This window comes from Suricata suricatta, chromosome 10, assembly GCF_006229205.1.
Source record: "Suricata suricatta isolate VVHF042 chromosome 10, meerkat_22Aug2017_6uvM2_HiC, whole genome shotgun sequence".
Lineage (NCBI taxonomy): Eukaryota > Metazoa > Chordata > Mammalia > Carnivora > Herpestidae > Suricata > Suricata suricatta.
This window is the reverse complement of record NC_043709.1, coordinates 81,055,502-81,068,416: the sequence shown is the minus strand read 5'-3', so window position 1 is coordinate 81,068,416 and position 12,915 is coordinate 81,055,502. Positions and strand designations below refer to the sequence as shown.

Here is a 12,915-nt window from a genome sequence, read left to right as displayed (position 1 = left end):
GTTCAGTGCAGAAGCAGCTGACTGAAAATCAGCTAGGCTTTCGGTGAAAGAGGCTTATTTGCTTATCTTAAAGCATAGGCCTTTGCCCTCACAGGTCTAACAGGAGACCAGGAGAAACCTAATGGAGGAGCAGGGGGAGGGGAAAGAGGGAAAGAGAGTTGGGGAGAGAGAAGGACGCAAAACTTGAGAGACTATTGAATACTGAAAATGAACTGAGGGTTGAAGGGGTAGGGGGAGCGGGGGGAAAAGAGGTGGTGGTGAAGAAGGAGGGCACTTGTGGGGAAGAGCACTGGGTGATGTATGGAAACCAATTTGACAATAAACTATTTAAAAAAAAAAAAAAAAGAGAGAGAGAGAGAGAGAGGAAAAAAAAAAAAAAGCATAGGCCTGAGGGCCAGGCCTCTAATTTAACACACATCTAGGGGCCTTCTGAATTATTCTTCAAAAACAGGCCATTGGGCACCATCTCTGTGCTCTTCCTCTGTCTAGCACCAGGTTCCGGTAACTCCCAGAAAAAAATCTGAAACCTTTTTCTGTGTGTGATTTTTGCAGCTGCCACCCAAGGGACACCTCTAGATTGCCTGCCTCTGGTTACTGGTAGGGCTTACACACAAGGGTCCCATAGGACTGTAACAAATGTTGAAAGGGTTCTTAGCTGGCTACTATGCCCAGGGCACAGCAGAGAGGCAACAGACCCAGGAACTTAGTCTTTCGTGAAAGAGGCCTATTAGCTTATCTTCATAGCTGTGGCCTGAGGGGCAGGTTTCTAATTAAACACACGTCTAAGGGCCAACTGTAATCCTCCCCAGCAACTGCAGAGGGTAGTCTCTCTCTACTTTCTCTCCACTGCACTCTGTGCTTTCTCTACTGCACCCTAGAGCACTAGTATTTACCAAAGAGCCTGGTGCCCTGGTTTTTGTGGCTGCTGCCTGGAGGAAGCCCCTTGATGTCTGGGTCTGGTAGCCAAAGGGGCTTGTATTAATGAGTTTAACAAAACATTGCAAAGAGAAAAAATATTCTGAACTGGCTATACCCCAGGGCGCAGCTCGAGGGAGCAGACAAAATACCCTTTTCCCAGTATTCCTCTGAAAGATGTATATTTGCATACTTTAAAAAGCTGCCGCCTGAAAGCCTGGCTTCCAATTGGCCTGAACCTGAGTGCTGACAGACTCTGCCCTTCAGGAAACCCTTTAGTCTTGGCACATCCTCAACTACAGAGAGCCACTAAAACTAACGTAGGCTGCTTGGACAATCACAAAAGATCCAGAGACAACCAGGAGCTAGGGTGGGGTTGAATGCAGCATTTTATCTGCTACAGGAGGATACTCCAAGATGGGAAGAGGTGGCGGTTTAATGCACAGAAACCAATAACACTGAGATACAAGGAAAATGAAGAAACAAAGCAGTACATTCCAAAGGAAAAAACAAGATAAAACCTCAGAAGAGGGCTTAATAAAATGGAAAGAAGTGGTTTTTCTGATAAAATTCAAAATAATGGTCATAAAGATGCTCACCAACTCAAAAGCAGGATGGATGAACAAAATTAGAATGTCAACAAAGAGAAAATATGAGAATGTGGCATAGAAATCACAGACCTGAAGAATACAATAAGTGAACTGAAAAATGCAATTAATAAATTCAGAGACAGGGCAGTGGAACTCACCCAATCAGAGCAGAAAAAAGAGAGGAAGAGAAAGTGGAGATAGCTTAAGAGATTTACAGACATTATACAGATCAACATTCATATTATAGGGGTCCCAGAAGGAGAAAAGTGAAGGAGGTAAAAACATATTTGAAGGAATAAAGGCTAAAAACTTCCCTATGCCAGGAAAGGAGACAGACATCCAGATCCAGGAAGCCCACAGAGTTCCAAAAGAGATGAACCCAAAAAGACCCACACCAAGACATGTTATAATTAAAGTGTCAAAAGTAAAAGAAAAGGAGAGAATGTGAAAATCAGCAAGAGAAAATACTTCATTACATACAAGGTAGCCCCCATGAAACAATCAGTAGATTTTCCAGCAGAAAATTTGCAGTCCAGAGGGAGTGTTACAATTTATTACGCTAAAAGAAGAAAACTTCCAATGAAGAATACCTAGCACAGTTTTCATTTAAAATCAAAGGAGAGACAGTTTTCCAGACAAGCAAAAGCTGAGAGTTCATCACCACTAGATCAGTCTTACAGAAATGTTAAAGTGATAACTGATTCAAAGAAGACATCCAGATGGCTTAACAGACACATGAAAAAGATACTCAACATCACTCATCATCAGAGAAATACAAATCAAATCCACAATGAGATACCCCCTCATATCTGTCAGAATGGCTAAAATTGATAACTCAGGAAACAAGAGATGTTAGCAAGGATGTCAAAAAAGGGGAACACTTTTGCACTGTTGGTGGGAATGCAAACTGGGGAGCCACTCTGGAAAACAGTATGGAGGCTCCTCAAAAAATTAAGAATAGAACTACCCTACAAGCCAGCAATTGCACTACTAGGTATTTGTCCAAATGACACAAAAATGCTGATTCAAAAAAGCAATGTGCACCCCCGTGCTATCAAAACAGCCAAATTATGGAAAGAGCCCAAATGTCCATTGACTGATTAATGGATAGAGAAGATGTGATGTGTGTGTGTGTATACACACACATGCACGCACATAATGGAATATTTCCTAACAATCAAAAAGAATAAAATCTTTTATTAATATTCTCTGCCTGACTTATTTCACTTACCATAATACACTCTAGTTCCATCCAATGTAGATGGAACTACATTGAAAGACAAGTATCATAGGATTTCACACATATATGGAATCTAAAGACCCATCTATAGATTCACTAAAGTGAATGTGAGTGAAGGATGGAAAGAGATACTCCATACAAGAGGAAACCAAAAGAAAAATAATGTAGCTGTACTTTTATCAGACCAAAAATAGACTTTAAGACAAAGGCTAATAAGAGACCAAGGCCATTACATAATGATAAAGGGGTCAATCTAACAAGAATTTACAATACTTATAAATATTTATGTATACAACATACGAGCACCTAAATAAAGAAACCAATTATTAACAAATCTAAACGGAGAAATGGCAGCAATACAGTAACAGTAGGGGGCTTTAATACCCCACTTTCACCAGTGACTAGATCATTCAGACAGAAACCAATGCATTAAATGACTTGTTAGACCAGACAAACTTAACAGACATATACAGGACATTCTATTCAAACACAACAGAATACACTCATCTCAAGTGCACATGAAACATTCTTCAGTATATATCATATGTTAAACCACAAAATAAGCCCTAATAAATTTAAGAAAACTGAAATCATATCAAGCATCTTCTCCAGCAACAATGTTAAGAAACTGGAAATCAATTACAAAAAGAGAACTAGAAGATCCACAAATATGTGCAGATTAAACAATATATTACTGAACAACCAAAGGGTCAAAGAAGAAATCAATTGAGAAGTTTAAAAAACATATCTTGAGACAAATAAAAATAGAAACACAACATACCAAAACCTACAAGATGCAACAACTGTAATAGAAAAGTTCATAGGAATAAATGCCAACATCATGAAACAAGAGAGATTCCAAATAAACAACCTACTTCATGCCTCAAAGCACTAGAAAAGGAACAAATGAAGCCCCAAATTAGAAGTAAATAACAAAGATCAGAAGAGAAATAAATAGACTCAGATGATAGAAAATACCAATAAAACTAAGAGCTGTATTTTTTAAATAAACAAAACAAATTGACAAAACTGTAGCTAGATTTGCCAAGAAAAAAAAGAGAACTCAAAATCAGAAATGCAAGAGGAGACATTATAACTGATACCACAAATATAAAGGATCATAAGGAACTACATTGAACAATTATACACCAACAAAATATGCAACCCAGAAGAAATGGATATTCCTAGAAACAGACAACCTGACAAGACTGAATCTTAAAGAAACAGAAAATCTGAACAGATCAATTGCCAGTAAGGAAATTGAATAAGTAATAATAAAAAAAGAACCTCCTAACAAACAAAAATCCAGGACCAGATGGCATCACTGATGAATTCCACCATTTAAAGAATAATTAACATCAACCCTTCTCAAAGTCTTTCAAACAACAGAATAAAATGGAACATTTCCAAACTCATTTTATAAGGCCAGTATTATTACCCTGATACCAAAATAAGACAAGAACACAACAAGAAAATTACAGGCCAATAATTCTGAAAAACACAGTTGAAAAATCCTCAACAAAGTATTAGCAAACTGAATTCAACACACATCAAAGGGATCATACACTATGATGAAGTAAGATATATTACAGGGATTCAAGAATGGTTCAACATCCACAAATCAATCAATGTAATATAGCACATTAACAAAATGATGGATAAAAATCATGATTATTTCAGTCGATGCAAAAAAAGCATTTAAAACAATTTAACAGCGATTTTTTATAAAAAAAAAAACAAAACTCTCAACAAAGTGGGTATAAAAGGAATGTACCTTGACATAATGAAGACCATACGTGACAAGCCCACAACCATCACACCCAATGCTGGAACGCTGAAAACTTTTTCTCTAAGATCAGGAATAACACAAGGATGCCCACTCTCACCACTTTTATTTAACATAGAATTGAAAGTCCTAGCCAGGGCAATTATTTCAAGCAAAATAAAGAAGTCATCCAGTTAGAAAGGAACATTATTTGCAAATGACATGATATTATATATAGGAAAACCCTGTTATATATAGAAAGAACCCTAAAGACTACACACACAAAGTGTTAGAGCTTTGTTTGCAGGATACAAACAGTATACAGGTTATCAGTTTCATTTCTACACACTACAAACAAATTATCAGAGAAATCAAGGAAATAATCCAATTACAATTCTATCAAAAAGAATAAAATCCCAGGAGTAAAAATACTGAAAGCCACAAAACACTATTAAAAGAAATTAAAACTAAAAATAAATGGAAAGAGATTCTATGTTCATATATTGAAAGAATTAAAATTGTTAAGAAGTCCATACTACCCAAAGCAATCTGCGGATTCAATGTGAAGCCTGTCAAAATTCCAGTGGCATCAGAAATACAATCCTAAAATGTGTATGGAACCACAAATGGCCCTGAATAGCCAAGGCAATCTTGAGAAAGAGGAACAGAGCTGAGGCATCACATGTCCTAATTTCAAACTATATTACAAAGCTATAGTAGTTAAAACTAACATATTGGCATGAAACAAACACATATATAAATGGAACAGAATAGAGAGCCCAGAAGTAAACCCATGCACATTTGGTCAATTAATTTATCTAAAGTACCTGAGAATATACAATGAGAGAATAGTCTCTAATAAATGGTGCTGGGAAAACTGGCCAATCACATGCAAAAGAATGAAACTGGAGCACTTTATATCATACAAAAAAATGATCTCAAATGAATTAAAGACCTGAACTAAAGACCTGAAACCATAAACTCCTAGAAGAAAACATAGATGGTAAACTCCTTGACGTTGGTCTTGGTAACATTTTTTTGGATTTGACACAAAAGCAAAGACAACAAAAGCAAATATGAACAATTGAGATTACATCAAACTAAAAAGCTTCTGCAGAAACACTCAATAAGAAAAGCTAACCTACCAAATGGGAGAAAATATTTGCAAATCATATAACTGATAAGGGGTTAATATCCAAAATATATAAAGAATCTATATAACTCAATAGCAAGAAACAATCCAATATAAAAATGGGCAGAGGATCTCAAAAGACATTTTCTTAAAGAAGACATCTAGGTACATGAAATAGACCAACAGGTACATAAAAAGGTACTCAACACCACCAACCGAGAAATGCCAATCAAAACCACAATGAAATATCACCTCTTACCTGTTAGGTAGTTATTTTCAAAAAGATAATAACAAGGGTTGACAAGAAAGTAGAGAAAAGAGAACCCTATGCACTGTTGGTGGGAATGTAAATTGGTGCAGCCACTAAGGAAAACAGTCTGGAGCTTCCTCAAAATAATGAAAAATAGAACTACCATGTGACTGTATGATCCACTAATTCCACTTTGGGGTATTTATCCAAAGAAAATAAAAACACCAACTTAAAAAAATATATCCTCTGCCTTGTTTACTACAGGATTATTTATAACAACGCAACAAGCAAACTAAGTGTTCACTGATAGATGAATGGATAAAGAAAATATGGTGTATATACACAATAGAATATCATTAAGCATACAAAAGGAAATGTTGCCATTTATGACAACATACATGGATCTTGAAGGCATTATGTAAAGAGAAAGACAAATATTGGATTCTCTTATACGTAGAAGCTAAACAAAAACAAAAATAAACTCATAAACACATAGAAGAGACCGGCAGTTACCAAAGGTGGAGAGTGAGTAGAATGGGTAAAAATGGCTCAAAGGTACAAAACTCCCTTTATGAAATAAGTCCTGGGGATGTAATGTACAGCATGGTGACTATGAGTAATAATACTGTCTCTTGTATTTGAAAACTGAAGAGAGAAAGAAAAAAATATTTGTAACTATGTATGATGATAGATGTTTACTAGATTTATCATGGTAATTATTTCATAGTAGAGATATCAAATAGATCATGTTATACACTTGAAGCTAATAGGTATGTCAATCATATCTAAAAAAATTTTAAAAAGTATATAAAATCTATAAGTATATAAAAGTTTTTAAGTATATAAGATGGATATTATTTTGAATTACTACTAGTATTTGTCGACTATCTGATAGTTAATCTGTGGACTATATTTGCTACTATAAAAAATCTCAATAAACACTGTAGCACATTTTTATTTACTTGTTCTATTATTTCACAACAAAGTACTAAAATAACAATCACTAATAGGTACACTTACATGTGCCAAATTGTCCTTCAGAAAGATTATACAAATTTGCATTTCTAAAAAGAGTATGCGAGAATGAGTCCTTCCCCTAGTGCTCAATCTGAGAAGACAGGATATAATGTTGCTTCTAATTTGATCACTTATTTGATTCAGTATCTTCTCATTTTTCAAATGGTTAAACTCCTCACTTCTGCCTCCTCAAGTCCTTTGCCTAATTTTACATTAGGAAATTGTCTTACCAATTTTAAGAGTTCTTTCGATTCAAATACTAACCCCTTGTTTTATGTGTTTAGTTTTTTCATTTCATGAGCTTTCAAATTTGTTTATAGTGAGGTTTATTAAGCTATACAAATGTTTGTTTCCAGGGTGGCCTGGGTGGCTGGGGTAAGCACCCAACTTCAGCTGAGGTCATGATCTCCCTGTTTGTGGGTTCAGGCCCTCCATCGGGATCTGTGCTGACAGCTCAGAGCCTGGAGCCCGCTTCAGATTGGGAGTCTCCTTCTCCCTGCCCCTCCCCTGCTCATGCAGTCTTGTGCACGCACGCTCTCTCTCTCAAAAATAAACATTAAAAATTTTTTTTAATGTTTGGATCCAGTGACTCTCCTTTCATGGTCTTGATTTTAACGCACTAATAAGAAAGACCTTAGTAAAGATAATAAAATAACTTCCCTATGCTCTCCTCACATGTTCTCCTCACATATTTTTATCATTTTGAATCTTGATTAAAGTTTTAAATATAAAAACGAACTACACTAATCTGTATTTTTTAAGTCTGAAGAGTGAAATATATATAAATTTCAAATCTTATCCAGCTGTCCCACTGCCAATTATTATATTAAACTCATTCTTACCCTTCTTGATTTCTGGAACTTCTTCATATAGAGTTTGAACCTCTTCTTTCTACCATTTCTCTTAGTCTCTTCCCCCCATCCCCACATCAATTCCACCGAATTATCTTTGACCTCCTCCTTTGAGGTGCTAATTTTCTTTATAAAACCAGTGATTTTTGCCCCTGGCAAGCTACTCACACTTACAAAAGGTGGTTTACACCTTTCAGAATTAGGGGCAAGTGAAGGTCCAGCTGACAACTGTTAAAAGTCTGTCCTCTCCCTTTAGTACCCAGCATGGCACAGCAAGTGCCTGAGGGATTCCTTACTGGAAGCAGTCACAGTGACCCACCCCACCCCCACGTGACCTGACCTGACCTGACCTCACCCCACCTCACCCCACCTCACCTCACCCCACCTCACCCCTCGGCACAGGAAATTCCTGCCTTGGCACACTTAACCATTACTACGGGGTTCTTCCGCTTCTGCCTTAGCACTCTTCATATGAACTTTCTCAGTTTTGGAAGGATGACGGAGCACTGGGGCAGAAGCATCTACACACATGCCTGTTGGGTGTGGGAAGAGTTCTGGTTCCTGGAAACAGGGTGGTAAATGAGTTAATGTTATTCTCATCTTTCAGGCAATTTTCTCTTTTCAAATCCTCTGACAACAGTTCCCTCCAGCTAGGTTCCCCCATCCAGCATTCACACAATTGTTGGCCACGCTTCCCAGGCTGTGGAGAGGTTTCATAAAATAAATTGTTTCTGCCATATCCCTAATTGCCTGCTGATCTTTACTCTGGGGTTCCTAGACTACTTATTTGAGGAAGCTTCAATATTCCATAAAACATGCATTTTACCACTGGGCGGAATGCTTTTGCTGGGTTTACTTTTGTGGCATTATCAACACTAGGCATTGGCATACTGTAAGTTAGAAGTTGAAATTGTACAGTAAAACATTAAATAATAATAGAAAAACCAAATGTAAACACATTGGTGAGAACCATTTGAGCTGAAGAAATCTGTTTGGTACTCTCCACCTCACTAGCTGAAAGTAAAGGTAAAGGAAAGTACTCCTTACTGTAAATAACTCCTTACTGTCTCTAATGAATGACAGGCCTTGAGAAAAATACATAATTTCACTGTCTAGTATTTCAGTGAATTTATATGCTTACATATTTAAAAAATGTTATTTTGTGCATGTGATAGAGAGCGAGAGAGCAAGAGAGTACGTGTGTACATTCAAACATGAGCAGAGGGGCGCCTGGGTGGCTCAGTCGGTTAAGCCTCCGACTTCAGCTCAGGTCAGATCTCACTTTCGTGGGTTCGAGCCCCGCATCAGGCTCTGTGCTGACAGCTAGCTCAGAGCCTGGAGCCTGCTTCAGATTCTGTGTCTCCTTCTCTCTCTGCCCCTCCCCCTCTCATGCTCTCTCTCTGTATCAAAAATAAATAAAACATTTAAAAAAAAAACATGAGCAGAAAGAAGGACAGAGAGAGAGGAAGAAAGACAGTCTCAACCAGGCTCCACATGCTGTCAGCACAGAGCCTGATGTAGGACTTGAACTCATGAACTGCAAGATCATGACTAAGCTGAAATGAAGAGTTGGATGCTTAACCAACTAAGCCATCCAGTTGGTTACATTTTTAATATATAACTATTTCCAACATTAACAGAACATAATAAATCATCACTGCATGAGGCCCGTTTAACAAAGACATGTGCATAAGAAAGAATTGTGTTAGCCATGTAAATTCAAGTAACCAAATTATATTTTCTAATTTTAAAATATTTAAATAATGTGAAATTCTTGAATAAAATGTTGATGGGTTTTCATAAAATGTTAATTATAATCAAGGAACATTAGAGAAGAGAAATTATCCAATATTTTAAATCCGATCAAGATCAAACATCTTTTAAAAAAAATACTTTTTTCATCGAATGGTTCTGAATGGTCAACCACGAATCCTGTCAAATTTTAAGTTAATAGGTCTTTATTTATTTATTTTACTGCATATTTAAACAATGTCAAGTCCAGGGCCATTTACTCACTCTTTATTTTTCCCACCCTTAGAAATCAGTATATCCCTCCCACTCACATCTTATTAGGTAAGGCAAGTCATGATCATGCCTAACTTCACGGTGGTGAGGAGGGGAAACATCCCGTATGTTCAGGAAAGGCTGGCTAACAGGAAATATGAACTCTAGTGAAGCTACCATGCTACCTAAGCTACTTCTTTAAGCTTTAGGATTTTATTTTAAAAGCTATATATATTTTTTATTTTTTTATTTTAAAAGCTGTAAGATTGCTCAAAGAACATTTTTTTAAGTGAAAAAGTTTTAAAAAGCAAATTATTTCTGGGGTGCCTGAGTGGCTCAGTCCGTTCAACACAATGACTTCAGCTCAGGTCATGATCTCACAGTTCGTGGCTTCGAGCCCAGTGTCAGGCTCTGTGCTGACTGCTCCAAACCTGGAGCCTGCTTCCGATCCTGTATCTTCCCCTCTCTTTCTCTGCTCCTCCCCTGCTCGCACTATGTGTCTCTCTTGCTCTCTTGATCTCTCTCGCGCTCTCTCTCAAAAATAAAAACATAAAAAAAGTTTTATTTAGGAGAGCAAATCATTTCCCACCTCTCTAAAATGTCAGCTGTGTACAAGTTTCTGAGTTGCCCTCCCCTATTCCTTTTAATTTTGACAGGCTTGTACCAGTCTTTGTACTGATCATGTCATATCCATTCTCTACACTGCTAAAAAATCTTTATAATCTTTTATTCTGGTGTAATATTTAATATGGAATTTTTCAACTAAATATGTTCTTAGACTATCTAATAAATTCCTATTCTGATTTCAAGTTTGTATTCAATCTAATTCTTAACCCTTTTCCGTGTTTAAAGAAAATAAACCAATAAAACAATAGACATTGTGTCTTAGGTACTTGTAGGAAAATCTGCTATTTTTGGACCTTCCTAAAATGCAGGTTGTTTATGGCCAAACATAAAAGCCACTGAGTTCTGAAAAATTCTAAGAGATAATTAATTCTAACATAAAAAGTGACTTAAAAATCCCAGAAATAGAGTAGAAAACAATTAAAGGAGTAAGATTAGCAAATTGCCCAAATATGTTATTATTATATCTAAAGATGTCAAGTTTTAAGAGAGGAGTATAGCAGTTTAAGAAAGTCAATTTTACTTTATAAAATTCTGTCTTATAAAACCAAAAGCTGAGAAAGTAATGTAAGATAATCCTTCAGTTCATGAAAGTATTTATGACAAGCTTCCATTTAATGGCAAATTTCTTTAAGTAAGTTGGAAATAAAATTCACAAAAATTAAATTTGCTTCAAAGCTGTTCAGGCATATCCCTAGAATAAAAAGAAGCAATTCTTGTGCTGAGTTTTAGAATGTTGAAACAACAGGCTCAATTATGAATAGTGACTATTAATAGAAGGCAAGAAGAAAATATGTATATTCAAACCTGAGCCATTGGCAAGAGAGTGGCTTTCAATTTCTAGTTGTAGTGAAAAAATCTTGAAAATGCTTCAAGGGAATCGAATACATTGTTTACATGAAGAAAAAAATATATTCATTAAAAAAAATGTGTCCTACCATTTGTACTGCAGTATCACCTTCCTCAACTGCTGTTCCTTCCTCACGGAGTGATACAGACTCACATTCCAGAGGTTTGTACTCTTCTTGGAGCTCTTTGCTGATTTCTGCTTCTACATTCTTAACTTTATCTTGGACAAAGTCGGTTACTGTGGCAGTTCGTCCTTGTAATGATGTTGAAACAGGGCGCAGTGGTGTGACATGGTCATAGTGAGTATGCAGGAGTCGTACAGCAACGTTACTTGTTGCTAAAATCCTTGGAATTTCAAATCCAATTTGTGTTTCAGAGAATCTGACACTTCTGTACCTGTTAATGATTTTAACAAAAAGGATGAGACCATAGGAAACGAAGTCTGCTGAGAATTTACACCCAAGCAAGATTTCTCTCCACTTTAATTTTGCCACAGCTTTGAGTCCCAACCCATGCTTGCTTGCTGCGCAGCACCTGGACCCAGTTGCTAGTGTTATTCTTCTCAAAAACATTCTCTTGAGATCTATGACCCCACAATCTCTTCCATCTCAGGCAGGTCCTTCCTTGTTTCTCCTGTATGGCCTTCTTCCTCACTGTCCCTTAAATGTTGATACTACTCAGCTCTCTATCCAGGCCTTCTTTCTTTCTCCTTTTATTACTCTCCTTAGATATTATTTTGATGGCCTCAATCCTTACTTATGGTTTCAGGCATTTTTAACATGAGTTCTATGTGTACTGGGATGGGGTAGCGAGATGGAAGAGAGTCCATGAAAGGGCTATAAGAGGTCCCAAAATGTCCTTATTTATGATGAGTGTATATAATAAGGTTCATAAGAGTCTATGATTCCCAAAAAAGTTAAGTACTGATCTATATGATGACTCCAACTCAGATTTTTTTCAGTGCCTTCACACAGTTGCACTTTGATATTACATAAATACTTCAAACTTAACAGATACAACATTTAAACTCATCATGCCTGAAGTCCCTCTCATTATCATCAAATAAAACTATTTACTATCTTAGTAAAAAGACACCATCTAACTCTCTTCTAATTTTCTTCTTAAATCTGGGCAGTTAATATAGGGCTATTCATTTTACTTCTTTTAAAATAATATGGAGTAATTTCTATAGACAACATATTTTACAATGGAAAAGGTGATATTAATACACTGTTTCATTAGATTTAAATCACAGAGTGTCTGGAGCACCTGGTGGCTCAGTCAGTTGAGTGTCCGACTTTGGCTCAGGTCATGATCTCATGGTTTGTCGGTTTGAGCCCTGCATCGGGCTCTGTGTTTATAACCAGCTCAGAGCCTGGAGACTGTCTTCGGATTCTGTCTCTCCCTCTCTCTCTCTGTCCCTACCCTGTTCACATTGTCTCTCTCTCTCTTTGTCTCTCTCTCTCTCAAAAAATAAAACATAAAAAAATTAAAAACATAAATCAGAGTATCTTACAGCAAATGTAAGTTGGAAAGTATTTTGTTCATTCCTGTTATGAAATATCAAAATTAAACTCCAATTCTTTCCACTATCATATGACTATTCTTTTCAGAGCTGGGGCCAGAACGTACGCCTCCTAACTTTTACTTTGCTATTTTTTTCCCCTAGAACTCACTG

The 12,915-nt window shown here is 36.6% G+C and overlaps 1 protein-coding gene across 2 annotated transcripts in view; it reads right to left on the bottom strand.

Moving 5' to 3' along the window:
- Positions 1-12,915, bottom strand: part of CASC1 (cancer susceptibility 1) — a 45,705-nt gene that overhangs the window by 20,372 nt on the left and 12,418 nt on the right. For both annotated transcript variants that reach the window (XM_029953648.1, XM_029953647.1), the window contains exon 6: positions 11,327-11,633. In XM_029953648.1, coding sequence (XP_029809508.1) covers positions 11,327-11,633 — 307 coding nt within the window. The remainder of the gene's footprint in view (positions 1-11,326; positions 11,634-12,915) is intronic.